Raw genomic sequence first — 13,803 nt, 5'->3', positions numbered from 1 at the left:
CGAAGGAGAGGATGAGATACCTTCGCCGAATCGGAAAGTTCATTTTAATGACAATGTTAATGTGCGACAGATACCTCCACGACGGAGCAGGCGACGTGCCAAAGGACCGTCAAAGTTAAATGACTATGTTTGTGCATAAAGCTCCGGACGTTGAGAAACAAACTGTTGCTCACAACTTCCTTGTAGAAAAAGGGGGGTTGTGGTATTCGTGTGTGACGTAACAATGACCCACTGTTGCCGTCTTGTTATCGTATGCGCTATGATCAGTTTAGTACTGTAGTTCTCGCTTAGTGGTTGCTAATTGTGAACTGTTGCTCGATTGTACATAGTATTGCTAAGCTGTAGTTCTTTCACAATTCAGATATACAACAGGTACGTGGGGTCATCAAAGGGAACGTTAGTATTCAGATTAGTGCTAGACTCGGGAAACGATCGGTGATCTTCACCCAAGCCAGTAATGACATTTAATTTAATTTGCTGTTTCTTGAATTCAGACTCGGCACTTAAGTTTTGAATGGCTAGGTTAGATCTTATCTCTTCCTTTTTCAATTTATTCCTAGCTATCAGGGCATTAGTTTCTCTTTGTTTATTAAATTCTATAGCCTAAGGGCTTCAGAGTGCCCTGCATCGGGGTCAAAGTTTCGAGGCTGTAGTTTAAGTCGGGATTCGTAAGCAGCCGGATGGGATTGAGTTTCTATCTTAGCTTTAAGCCGAGTTATCATGGGATGAGACCCCTTTTTATATGTGTGGTTAACCTCAGGAACTGTCTCATCACACTCTTTAGTCAAGTTAACGATCGGTGGGTGGGTGGCCCTCAACACATCACCATGATCACCAATTCCAACATTTAGGCCCTCAAAGATACAACTAGATATGGGCGACGAAGACATTCGCCTAACAATTACTGGTTAAAGAATTACAGTACAATACTACAATTAATTACCGGCTAAAGAAATACAATATAATACAGCACTACGATTAATTACTCAATTGAGAAAAGTTCGGAACTACCTTGCATGCCAAGAGTTCGTTTGTTTGGCTGTTCTTTGTTTCTTCTGAAGCTTCTTTATTTATTCCCTTTATGATTGAATTCTTTCACATTAGGTTTCTTTTCTTCTTTCTTCTGATGTTGCAAAGTTAGATTAATTTGATGGTCTTTGAACTACTATTTTTAATTTGGTTCGTCCCTCTAAGTTGTTTACAGAGACTTAAATTTAGAGAGCTTGTAACATAAGTTTCCCTATCCTTTCTAAGACTTCTTTTACACACAATTTTTGAAGTTGATTAGATTTTCTTATTGAAGGATTAAAAATAGTCTTTCACAAATACCAAGCAGTAACAATAAAAGATTTTAGCCATCCGGACGGCAAATAACAGAAAACTGGAATGATTGAAAAGTAAAGTGAACAGTGCTGGCTCTACCTTTGAGAAGGCGCCTTCCCGCAGGTAAAGCACTAACAAATCAGATGACGCGTGCGTAGAAACAATAAACAAATGAGCCTCTGGAACACAACCATAATTTTTACCTACATTTAAAATTTAAATGGAGGACAAAAAAAGTTGAACATCTGGCAACAGGGACGACATCGGGGGGACGGCATGTCCAGGGGACGACATCGGTGGCATCCATTTGAGGATGTCTTCGTCGCCCATATCTAGTTGTATCTTTGAGGGCCTAAATGTTGGAATTGGTGATCATGGTGATGTGTTGAGGGCCACCCACCCACCGATCGTTAACTTGACTAAAGAGTGTGATGAGACAGTTCCTGAGGTTAACCACACATATAAAAAGGGGTCTCATCCCATGATAACTAGGCTTAAAGCTAAGATAGAAACTCAATGTAGCCGAATAGGGAACTAGCCGAATCGGACTAGTCGAATAGTAGCAGACCCAATATACCAGGGGTCGATCTTAACTTTTTTTTCACTAGCCCACCGGACTAGTTGCTCTCCGTTTTCACTAGCCCGCACGATTTTTCACTAGTCCGACCAGTTTACTGACTTTTCACAGTTTGTCTGATGACGTTTTAAGATAAGTGTTTTGGCTTAGACTGAAACTAACTAAACTAAAGGCTTTCAGATTTCAGTACGCACAAGAGAGCAACAATACGCACAAAAACACCTTCTAGGTCATGGAGGCACACGAGCTCTTCAACTACGACAAGGTAGCAATCCAAAGAAGACGGAAAAACAAAATAAAAGTCAAATAAATTATTGTTTGTAAAAATGTTCAAGCTTGGGGACGTATTAATATTACACAGTAACGTTGTATCAGCATTTGATCACGATATATCAACGTTAATTTCGCTAACTGCTGCTTGTTGATATGCTGACTTCTCTGTGCTGGCGTCTCACTACTACGACGTGTCGTGTCTAGCGAAAATGCGAAAAAAAAGTAGTCACGTGCTCAGTTGACCGACTTTGCCGCCTTCTTCGTGCAATTTCGTCTCTGGCAAGCAAATTTTTGCAGTATTTCAGAGTGACGTCGCCGATCGCCATTTTGTAAACCAAAACTTTTCACCGGCGAATATTTTCACTAGCCAATCGGACTAGTACTGCAACATTTCTACTAGTATGCGCAAATTTTCACTAGCCATTGGCTAGCGGACTACCGCTAAGATCGAACCCTGTTGTATACGGTATGTTGTTTATTTTTATTTTTCTGTTTGTAACATTTCCTTTTTTTATTTTCCCTTTATAAATTATATCTTAAATTTTTCTGAGGGTGTTGCGACTGTGCCAAATTTCTTTCAACCTAATAACTTACGTCGGTCACAAGTACGTTTTAACGTTCACGTTCTGTTGCTTCCACCTTTTTCTCGACCTTTGCTATGTTGAGGTGTATTGTTTTTGATATGATGGTCAGAAATGAAAAACAACTGAACTGAAGGCCACACATTTGGATAATGGTTAGCCTTTTCATTCTGTTACTACAATGTAAAAATGAACTGTTAGGCAAACTGGGTTTTTGGAACAAATTTTTGCTGTTTGGGATAACTAGGCTACGGTACCCGATAATTTCCTTTCAATCCAAGCTGTAGGCCACACATTGGTTGATCCAAACTAATCATTTTAAGTATTCAAAAGTACTAACTTATAGACATAAACATGACGAAATTTAATTTAATAGTTTAAACATTTTATTTTTATTTTTTCTGCATGATTACAATGTTTAACGACGTTAAAACGATGTAAAAACAGCTATGATAATTTGGCTACGGTACCCGATAATTTCCTTCAAAAAATTTCAAAAAATCGCCGAATAGGGAACTCGCCCAAAAAGGCTCTCGCCGAATAAGGAACTCACCAATCACACTAGCTGAATTGGACTCGCCGAAACGGGCCATTCCGCAAACTTGGCGCCTACATCACCAGTCAGCTACGTAGAGAAGTTTGTACGCACTTTTTCATATTTGTTGCATTAAATTTCACACGAACTGGATTCGTTAATTGGGATCACTGGTAATAATATATATATACACTTGTAATTAGATACACTTGTAATGATACACTTGTAATGATACACTTGTAATGTGATCGGCAAATGTTTACTCTGGTGAATAACTATATGAATATGATTGTTATGGTGAAGTTGATTCAACAATCAGTCAACATAGCCTACTTGTAATTTGGAATGTTTATTTTTACTGTGTATTCATGTTTTTACTGTTTGATTTTCAGGAAAATATTACTTCATTCAGTTGTTTCATTTTAAATAAGCATCGTATTATTAAGTCAGCTTATTATAGTTCCCTTCAATTTTGAATATGAATCCACATGAAAGTGTTCCTGTGAAGCTTGAAGTTTCTGAAGTATGTGAACCTTATGGAATCATTGACCAAGATCATTCAGAAGCTGTTATAGACACAAGAAAATGTTATCCGTATTTGTATCAGAAAGGGGGATTTGCCGTCGAATCAACTGAGAATGAAGCTCTAAACTGCAATACACGGTATGTTATAAACATTTAAATGTGAATCATTGAACTTATTAGATCATCAGAAAGTTTATCAGAAGAAGCTGTGAATATCTGGTACTGAAAAGTTTGGATGTTCAATTGTTCATTGTTCAATTGTTCATCTGATGAATGTGAAAGTAACAACAGAAACAAATAAGTTGTTTTATTGCTTTACTGGTGTTCCGCTCACCATGACCATGCGCAATTGCACATCTTCAAAGCGAATAACATACAAAATAAAATTTGTAATGTTACATACTCGTGTGCAGTTGAAGACAAAAGAAAAAAGTGAAATATAGATTTTTTAAAATAGTGACCCGGGGACGGGAGTTAATTTTAGTATAATATCAACTTTAGCCCTGATTTTAGAATACAACCTGGATTCACAATTGCATTGCAGTATATAACCTTGCAGGCCTCGAAATTTGTACTTTTTTCCGGCGGTCAAGCATGTCCTACCGGACTGGCCCTTTCAGCGGACATTTAATATCTCAACCGGACATATTTTTTTGCTTGCAAATAAATCAATGCGTTAATGACAGTCGTGTAATGACGCAATAAACACAATTGAAAACAACAATCCAAATTTCCTTATTACAAAAGCAACTCCGATCATTTATTCGGTGGTTTTCGCGTTATATAATCGTTGTGCCAAGCGATTACTGCCGGCGCGGGGTCGTAAATCTCCATGTCAGGACTGTCCAGACAAACGCGCATTAGTGACTCAGTAGCACCGGCGCCGAGTCCCGGGCGGGCGGGCCGCGCCCGCCGGACATTTCAAGAATTAAAAAAAAAAATTTAATGCAATTTTAAGTCCCAAAATATCTGTAACCATCTGCCACCTTCTGATACTAGCCTACTTACCTTATTCACAGAGTTTTGTCGCCATATGATAGGCTCTACTAGACCTACTAATTAAGCAATTAATTTTCGTAAATTATTGCCATTGTTACATTCATGCAACGTTAAACAACGTTGATTCGCCGTTAAACGAGCAAAAGTGTCCGGCCGCGCCGTTTGTCTCAGCTCTGCCACTCGTAGCCCAGTGCTATAAATCAAGTAAATTGCGCAAACCTGCGAAGAACTTCATTTGCAGCAAAGTCTGACCGCAATTTCCACTGCTTTTACATCGTTTTAACATCGCCAGATGTTAAATCGTTGTAAAAACTGTAGCATTGTTTTTCAAAGGAGTAGTTTTCTCTCAAACGACGTTATCAATTAACTCTGCTGCCAAAATGCTCTATTTTGTGTTCTCAATCATCACAGTTGCGTCTGTTACGTCACTGATATTAAAGTGTGCACACCTGTTGGTTTGGCCGGATGAAACCGTTGATTGTCATAAGTTGCAATTCTGCTCCTTTGTTATATAACTGTTCTACTGTAATTGTAGATTCAATATAAGCTCGTTTCAATAGCGCAGTTTATCGCTAGATGGCTTCTCGGGAGCTGAATTGCCGTAAAATCGCTTCTGCGTTGCATTACAGCATCTCTTGTGTCTTATCTGTGCGCTCGCTAGGAGCGACTTATCGTATGAACCCACCGATGTATTGTGTGTGTGTTATCGTGTTGTATCAACAATAGTAATGTAATTAAGGAACTAGTACAGTATTGCAGTTTTCGTTCTGCAACCCGCACGTACCAATTATAAAAAAACATGCGGAACTGAATTACCAGGACCAGACGTTGTTGCGTATCAATTATATTTATTACTTGTTTCTAAATCGTGTTAGAGGAGACATAGACTTAAATGTAAAACTAGGCTAGCCCAACAACCTAGCAAAATCGCCCTTTTGAAAAACGCACAAAATAACCTAAATATGACGCGTCAGTATGTGTTCGCCCCGGAATGGCCCGTTTCGGCGAGTCCGATTCGGCGAGTCCGATTCGACTAGTCCGATTCGGCGAGTTCCCTATTCGGCGAGAGCCTTTTTCGGCGAGTGCCCTATTCGGCGAGTTTTTGAAATTTTTAAAAGGAAATTATCGGGTACCGTAGCCTAATTACAATTGCCGTTTTTACATCGTTTTAACGTCGCTAAACGTTGAAATCGTGCAGAAAGGAATAAAAATAAAATGTTTGAACTATTAAATTACAATTCGTCATGTCAGTTCAGTTATTTTTATTTTTGACCATCATATGAAAAACAATACACGTCAACATAGCAAAGGTAGAAGCGACAAAACGCGAACGTTAAAACGTGCTTGAATTCGTCATGTCAGTTCAGTTGTTTTTATTTCTGATCATGATATCAAAAACAACTCACGTCAACATAGCAAAGGTGTAGAAAAAGGTAGAAGCGACAAAACGCGAACGTTAAAACGTGCTTGTGACCGAAGTAAGTTATTGAGTTGAAAGAAATTTGGCAAGGTGGCATCACCTTCAGAAAAATTTAAGATATGAAGGAAAAATAAAACAAAGAAAATGTTAGAAAAAAAATAATGTTTATGTCTATAAGTTAGTACTTTTGAATAGTTAAAATCATAGGCGCCTAACTATTTTTTTGGCCGTGGGGGCGAAAGCGTGTTTCATCAGCAGCAACGTAAATTCAGCGAAATGTCACGCAGATGGATGACGTAATTATGTCGTCACACTAGGATTGCTTTTATTGCCACACTCGGAGTTATTGCTACGTTCGACCTGCCGTTAATTATTATAAACAAAGCTCGACCAAAACACATGCTATGCGTCTGCGTTGGCTAGCGGTTGATGGACTGCGACTCTTTAAGCTAAGCACAACATAAAGTTTAGCAACGAACTAGATTTATTAGCATGAAACAAGAGACGAAAAGGTTTACTAAAAGGTATACTGTAAATGGAATGAAAATACTAACTTGATCATAATTATGCTTGAAAATATACCTGTTGAAAGCAAAATCATTCATGTTTACATCAATTCAACAGCACGTCACCTTTAATAAATTTAAAAGTTGCTGACATCCGTAAACAGTCCTTGAAAAATAGTTACAGAGAGACGTTTGATTAAGTTTTCGACTTGACATTGCTCCCTTTTCACTACAATATCGCAACTTATGGCTGACCAGCTTTCAAGTTCCAATTCGTTGTAATACGCCCGTTTTCGTGTTGCAGATGAAACAAAAGATGCGCATATTCCCCGCCTTTGATCGGGTTTCCATGGCAACGGACGTGTGTGCGCCATGCAGTTTGCGCGAGTCCGTTGTTGTGTTGATTATGCCGCTTGTGCGACTGTGGGCAGTGCGGTTTGTACCAGCCCTTGTTACGTTGGTTAGTGGTAACCTCGGGCCGAGACTTCAAATTCATTTTCACAGCAAGCGATTCACTGCCGCGACAATTCTCTGCAGAGGTTTCGACTTTCGAAAGCGACAGCGAGGCTGTTTGCAAGCGCATTAAGTTAAACGCACGCTGCGTCAACGTAGCAAATTATGTTGTTTTTGAGTGCATTCAACATCTGATGACATTGAATCGACGCAAAATGGTAGATTTTTGCTATGTCACAGGCAGCAAAATCAGTCATTTTTACATTGATTCAACGTCTGCAGACGTTAAATCAACGTAAAAATGACAGATTTTTTTGTCTGGGGTGGGATTGTAGCATCGCTACTCGTTCTAGTGATTAGCCTATTTACTGCGAAGCTGTTGCGGTTTGCATTTAAAAATGTTTTCCTGCTGCCGATCGCTAGTTCATCTATTGTTTTATGTATCAATGCCGCATAAAAAGTTGCTCCCACGCGGAAATATGCGTGGGGGCCTGGTCCCCACGGCTTAGGCGCCTATGGTTAAAATGATTAGTTTGGATCAACAACTGTGTGACCTACACTCCTACAGCTTAGATTGAAAGGAAATTATCGGTTAGGCTACCGTAGCCTAGTTATCCCGACCAGCAAAAATTTGTTCCAAGAACCCAGTTAGCCTAACAGTTCATTTTTACATTGTAGTAACAGAATGAAAAGGCTAACCAAGTGTGTGGCCTATCGTTTTAACGTCGCTAAACGTTGAAATCGTGTAGAAAAGGGTGCTTAGGATACGTTGAAACTGAGAAACATTCACAGAAGCCCTACGATACGTTGCATTTTTAAGATAATGTATTCAGACGTTGAATCAATGTACAAATGAAATGTTATGCTAAATGGGTTCTTGGAACAAATCGTAGGGCTTTTGTGAATGTTTCTCAGTTTCAAAGTATCCTAGTCAGCAAAAGCTCCCTTTTCTACACGATTTCAACGTTTAGCGACGTTAACACGATAGGCCACACATTTGTTTAGCCTTTTCATTCTGTTACTACAATGTAAAAATGAACTGTGTTCTTGGAACAAATTTTTGCTGGTCGGGATAACTAGGCTACGGTACCCGATAACTTCCTTTCAATCCAAGCTGTAGGCCACACATTTGTTGGTCCAAACTAATCATTTTAACTATTCAAAAGTACTAACTTATAGACATAAACATTATTTTTTTTCTAACATTTTCTTTGTTTTATTTTCCCTTCATATCTTAAATTTTTCTGAAAGTGTTGCGACCGTGCCAAATTTCTTTCAACTCAATAACTTACTTCGGTCACAAGCACGTTTTAACGTTCGCGTTTTGTCGCTTCTACCTTTTTCTACACCTTTGCTATGTTGACGTGTATTGTTTTTGATATCATGATCAGAAATAAAAACAACTGAACTGACATGACGAATTCAAGCACGTTTAAACGTTTGCGTTTTGTCGCTTCTACCTTTGCTATGTTGACGTGTATTGTTTTTCATATGATGGTCAGAAATAAAAACAACTAAACTGACATGAAGAATTTTAATTTAATAGTTCAAACATTTTCTTTTTATTCTTTTCTGCACGATTTCAACGTTTAGCGACGTTAAAACGATGTAAAAACGGCAATTATAATTAGGCTACGGTACCCGATAATTTCCTTTCAAAATATTCAAAAACTCGCCGAATAGGGCACTCGCCGAAAAGGGCTCTCGCCGAATAGGGAACTCGCCGAATCGGACTAGTCGAATCGGACTCGCCGAATCGGACTCGCCGAATAGTAGCAGACCCTGTTCGCCCGCCCAGCTATTTTGAAAACTCGGCGCCTATGCTCAGTAGTGTAAGCCCTCAATAGTGTTAGTGTTAACTAACTAACACAATAGTGTTAGTCTAACACTCTCCCTTATGTGCAGAAATTCTATTTCTATCAGTATCAGCGTGAATAAGGTCGCCACATTCGCCTAAGCACGTGCGGAACCCAGCTGAGACTTGCTTCTCTGTGACGTTTCTTTTTAACAAACGATCAATGTAACGCAATAATCCTCATTGTTAAAATTAGAACACATATCCTGCCGAAAAGTTCAGACAACTTTATTTCAAGGCAACATTGCAAGGCGTTGAAATGATGTAAAAATGGCTACTTTTGCCATCAGCTCGTTAACCACGCCACTCTAATGTGATCTTTAAAGCGATTGCCTGTACTATTATTGTTTCAGCTCCGTATTTGTTCGCGTTAAACAAACAATTGTAACAATTCAAATTTAAAATATATTTTTGCTGCATTAGCTCTATTTTTGTCAAGAATTTTGCGGCGGTCATTTATGACCGACCAATGAGTCGGCTTCGGCAGACATTCGAGGTCATTCCGGAGGTCATGTCCGCCATGACCGCCGGAATTTCGAGGCCTGACCTTGTGAAATTTTACTTTGTATGTGATTCGCACTGAGGATGCGCATTGTCATGGTGCGCGAAACGTCAGTGAAGCAATAAACCATCCTGTTTGTTGTTGCTTTTACTTTCAATTTCATCAGATGAACGTTGCAACTAGTACTAGAAACGATAATTGTCCTGATGAAAACCCAAACTTTTCAGTATTCGAATAGGCTACTGGTACCACATTAAATTGATCCAAGGGTATTGTACAACTTTTGTCACACAAATATGCCTTAAATAGCCTACCTATATTATTCTTATAAACGTACAACCGGAACTTCAAATCTTCTTTGATAATGTATAGATATGCAGTCACTGACGAAGCCACACTTGTGTGGTGAAGGCTTCACAATACACTTGAAGTTATTAATTTAATGCCGTAGCCTATAGCCTAGTCTACTCTCTATATCTTTGATTAGAATAGATGGTAGTATGCATGCATTTGGATTAGAGATGTACCGATATATCGGTATCGGTGATATCGGCCATTTTTTGAGTATCGGTATCGGCAAAATTTGAGACCATCCAATCAACTATAATATATGTTTCTTGGCAGCCGTTTTGTAGCAAGAATTGACATCGACAAGAATTGAAATGGCTAGTGTGGAAGCTACACCGTTGTGGTTGGCGAATCGCAACTGCTCGCTGTACTAGTCAGTGCTCAACCTTGTGCTGATACCCGGGAAGAACGCTCCTTTCTTCACAATGAGGTTGTCATCTTAGGCGCAACAAGACCATTTTGATTAGTTTAGTGAGGATTCGTAGTCCCATTGCTTTCATTTTGAGCCTACTTACTCTTCCATGACATTGTTTAAGCTTAATGAGTTTATTTCAACGAAAGGTGGAAATTAAATCACAAACTGATAGAACCAGCTTACTAAAAACAACCAAGTTACACGGGTTTCTTAAACGTTTAGCAACGTAAAAACGATGCAAAATTATACACTTTTGCTACCTGGGTACTAGGTAGTCTTGGCCTGGCAAAAGCTTTTCAACCAAACGACAAGCGCCCTTAGGTTGCACAATGCACATTACTTGTCGAATAGTTTTTGTATGACTACACAAATCACTTGGTTTACATTTTACATCTTATTATCAATTATGATAGCTTATTTGGAGAGTTTGCGCAAACACTTTATTCATTTTTCAGAAACCCCAATTATGATGTAATGTTTCTTCTCTTATACCCCAATCCTCAATTACGGTGGACTTTCATTACTAAAACCTACTATTATGACACAACAATGCGGTTGAGATTGGATTCTTGAATCTTTAATAAATTATGCCAATTGAAAGCTTTTTTAATAGTTTTATGCAAATAAGGTGAAACTTAGCATTTGATATAATTCCTTGCAAATACCAAAATTGCTTCTTTTTGTAACACCAAAGTATCAGCCAAAATATCGGTATCAGCCTAAAAAAGTGATATCGGGATCAGTATCGGCCAAAATATTGGTATCGGTACATCTCTAATTTGGATCATTGGTAAATTCAAAAGCGAATTCAAAGGTTAATTCAAAAAGTTTTATTTTCGAATTTTGCATTGAGCTGCGCTGGCCAAATTCACAAATATAATAAATATAACCATATCCAGTATCCACTTAAAATCCATTTCACAACTTTCAGTGACTTTTTTCTCTTTCGTATAGTAGATGAATATTTATGTAGGCTTTACGCTGCATGTAAAATTTTTCTCCAGATTAAAGTCCCTGATGGTCCTATGTTTATAATAGGCCTAGCCTAAGCAACCTTCTCCCACATTGAAATAGCCTACAAGGCCCTACATTGGGGCCATAAATAATTTTTCGTACTATGTTGAATTTTCCAGGAAATATTTACGTGGAATTTTTTTTTAAAACTACAGCTGTTTAATCATGTTTTTAGACACTGAAAGGTTTAATAACAAGGTCTGTTGTAGCCGAGGTCATGTCCAGGAGTAGGCCTAATGTACACTACAGTAGGGTCCATGTCTTTTAGGTGCGAACAATTGGGTGGCTGCCAAATTGTTGCATGCACCAGGTGTTAGGATATTTAGGTGTGGCACACTGTGGTCACTGGTCATTTAGATGCTATTCAGTGTTTCAAATTTCACTTATAATCATTTATGAGAAATACTTGATTATACGACAGTTCTCCCCAAAATTTTCCCCAGGCGGCGTTAAGGTAGGCTATGTTTTATCATTTTTAAACCTAGTTGGGGTTTTTGACTGAAAACTAAGTTATTCATTTAAGCTTACCACCCACTTGAATCTATGGTATGGAAGCCAAAGACGTTTTTTCAGTTATAAATGTATATACTATTATATACCGTAAACAAAACAAGCTAAAAGCAACTTTATTTTTTGAAACATAGTTTTGGAGATAGGTTTTTGGTCAATTTACGTCGGCTCAACTACAACCAGCTTCATACAAGCTGTCTGCATAGTCATGCGCATAGTCAATCGAGATGACCACTTCCCTGTGTTTTAAGGTGCGTCTACACGAGAAAGTGTTCTTGCTTAGAAATTCTTGCTTAAGCTAGTTTTTAAGCTCATTTTGTCTACACTCACAATCTCGAAAAAAGATTTTGCTTGCTTGAACCGCGGTGACGCGAGTATTTCAACCGCAATGATGTCACGTTTCAAAAACTTTGCGCCATAGCAAGAAGTAAACCGACTGTTCTTTAACAACTAGTCGGAGTGAGCTGGCACTGAGTTGTTGCATTCAATGATGGCTTTCAAATGTTAATGTATAATATTTTTTGTTGTGATGGTCATGGTCAGAAATAAAAGCAACTGAACTTCTGTAAAAAATGCTGCAAAATGATAAGGTTGCAAACACGCAATTTACTTCAGAAAGAAGTGTTCAGACACCTTAGTGAAGTTAAAAAGTTAGAAACAGGTGTGGCCAAAGAACACTGGCTGCCATCGCTTCCACTTTTGTGGTAATTACCACAATTGTGGAATTTTCATCATGCTTGTAGTAAAAATGTGGTAATGAAAAATTTGTGGTAATTTAGTGGTAATATGGAAATTTTGTATGAAAATGTTGCCAAAATGTGGAAATTGTAGATTTTAAAAATTTGACATAAAATACTATCAATAAATAAGAGCATTTAAACTGTTGTCTTCCGAAATCAAACAGATATGCAAAAAACTACTTATAATAGCATGCGACTAGCATATTCCGCTGTTTTCGGTTTGATTTTGGAATGCATCCTGACTTTTGACTTTGAATGTAGCAGGCCTCGAAATTCAAAGCGGACACGGCGGTCATGTCCGTCGTCACAACATGTGATGTCCGCGGGAAGTACCATCTAGATCGGTCATATTTGTCCGCCGAGAAATAGCGATACAAATTGTCATTGCATAGCACGAACAATTGTTGCAAATGTATAATTTTCCGCGCATTCTAGCATGCATCTAGAAAATGTGAATACTGCATCCCTTCGCTTTCATTCAAGCAGGAAAACTTTCGATTTTTACGTTGCTTCAATGATTGGTGACATTGAATCAGCGTAACAAAGGTGAATTCTTCGCTATTAGGGATGGGCAATTCAGAATAATTCACTATTCCAGAATTATTCCGGAATACTAAACCGAATCCAGAATCGAATCCAGAATACTGAATCCTATTAACTTCCAGGCTCCAGCAACACAAAAAGTAAAAAATTTCAGACACAAAAGCTACACAATCAAAGTAAATGTTTGTTGCAATGCAACACATTAAGGCATTCTAAATGACTTCCAGCCAAATGGGAGCAGTGTTGCCAGATGATGGAAGCCGCTTGGCAACAAAAAGTAACTAAAGTTTTACCAGATATTTAAAACACCCTAAACAGGCCCGTAACCAGCCGGGGGCCAGGGGGGCATCGCCCCCCGCCCCTGAAAAAAATCTGCCCCCCCTGGCAAAATCCCAACATTCTCGAGCAACAGCTACAATTATAATGATTTTGCCCAAAAAAAATTTTCGGCCCCCCCTAAAAAAAATTGCCCCCCCTTGCTCTGCGGTCTGGCTACGGCCCTGACCCTAAATAAAGCAATTTCGCTTAAATACAAATAGTTTTAAGACATAAGACACTGTCATCATCCATATGCAAACCTCTTGCAAAACGTTTTCTATACGAGCAGGGATTATAGCCTATTGCTAAAAAGTTTAAAAAAATTGAAAAAACTTTCTTGAAAAAAATTGAGTAGGAAAAATTTCA

The 13,803-nt window shown here is 38.5% G+C and overlaps 1 protein-coding gene across 1 annotated transcript in view; it reads left to right on the top strand.

The window, feature by feature from the left end:
- Window positions 1–3,689: 3,689 nt before the first annotated feature.
- The window catches only part of LOC145771193 (uncharacterized), a 43,714-nt gene continuing 33,600 nt past the window's right edge, over window positions 3,690–13,803 (top strand). The window contains exon 1 of the mRNA XM_082582928.1: window positions 3,690–3,952. Within this exon, the coding sequence (XP_082439054.1) occupies window positions 3,768–3,952 (185 nt within the window). The 5' untranslated portion in view covers window positions 3,690–3,767. The remainder of the gene's footprint in view (window positions 3,953–13,803) is intronic.

Source organism: Aplidium turbinatum, chromosome 5 (genome assembly GCF_918807975.1).
Source record: "Aplidium turbinatum chromosome 5, kaAplTurb1.1, whole genome shotgun sequence".
Taxonomy (NCBI): Eukaryota; Metazoa; Chordata; class Ascidiacea; order Aplousobranchia; family Polyclinidae; genus Aplidium; species Aplidium turbinatum.
Note: the sequence above shows the minus strand (reverse complement) of the source record. Positions and strands in the feature narration are given on the sequence as shown.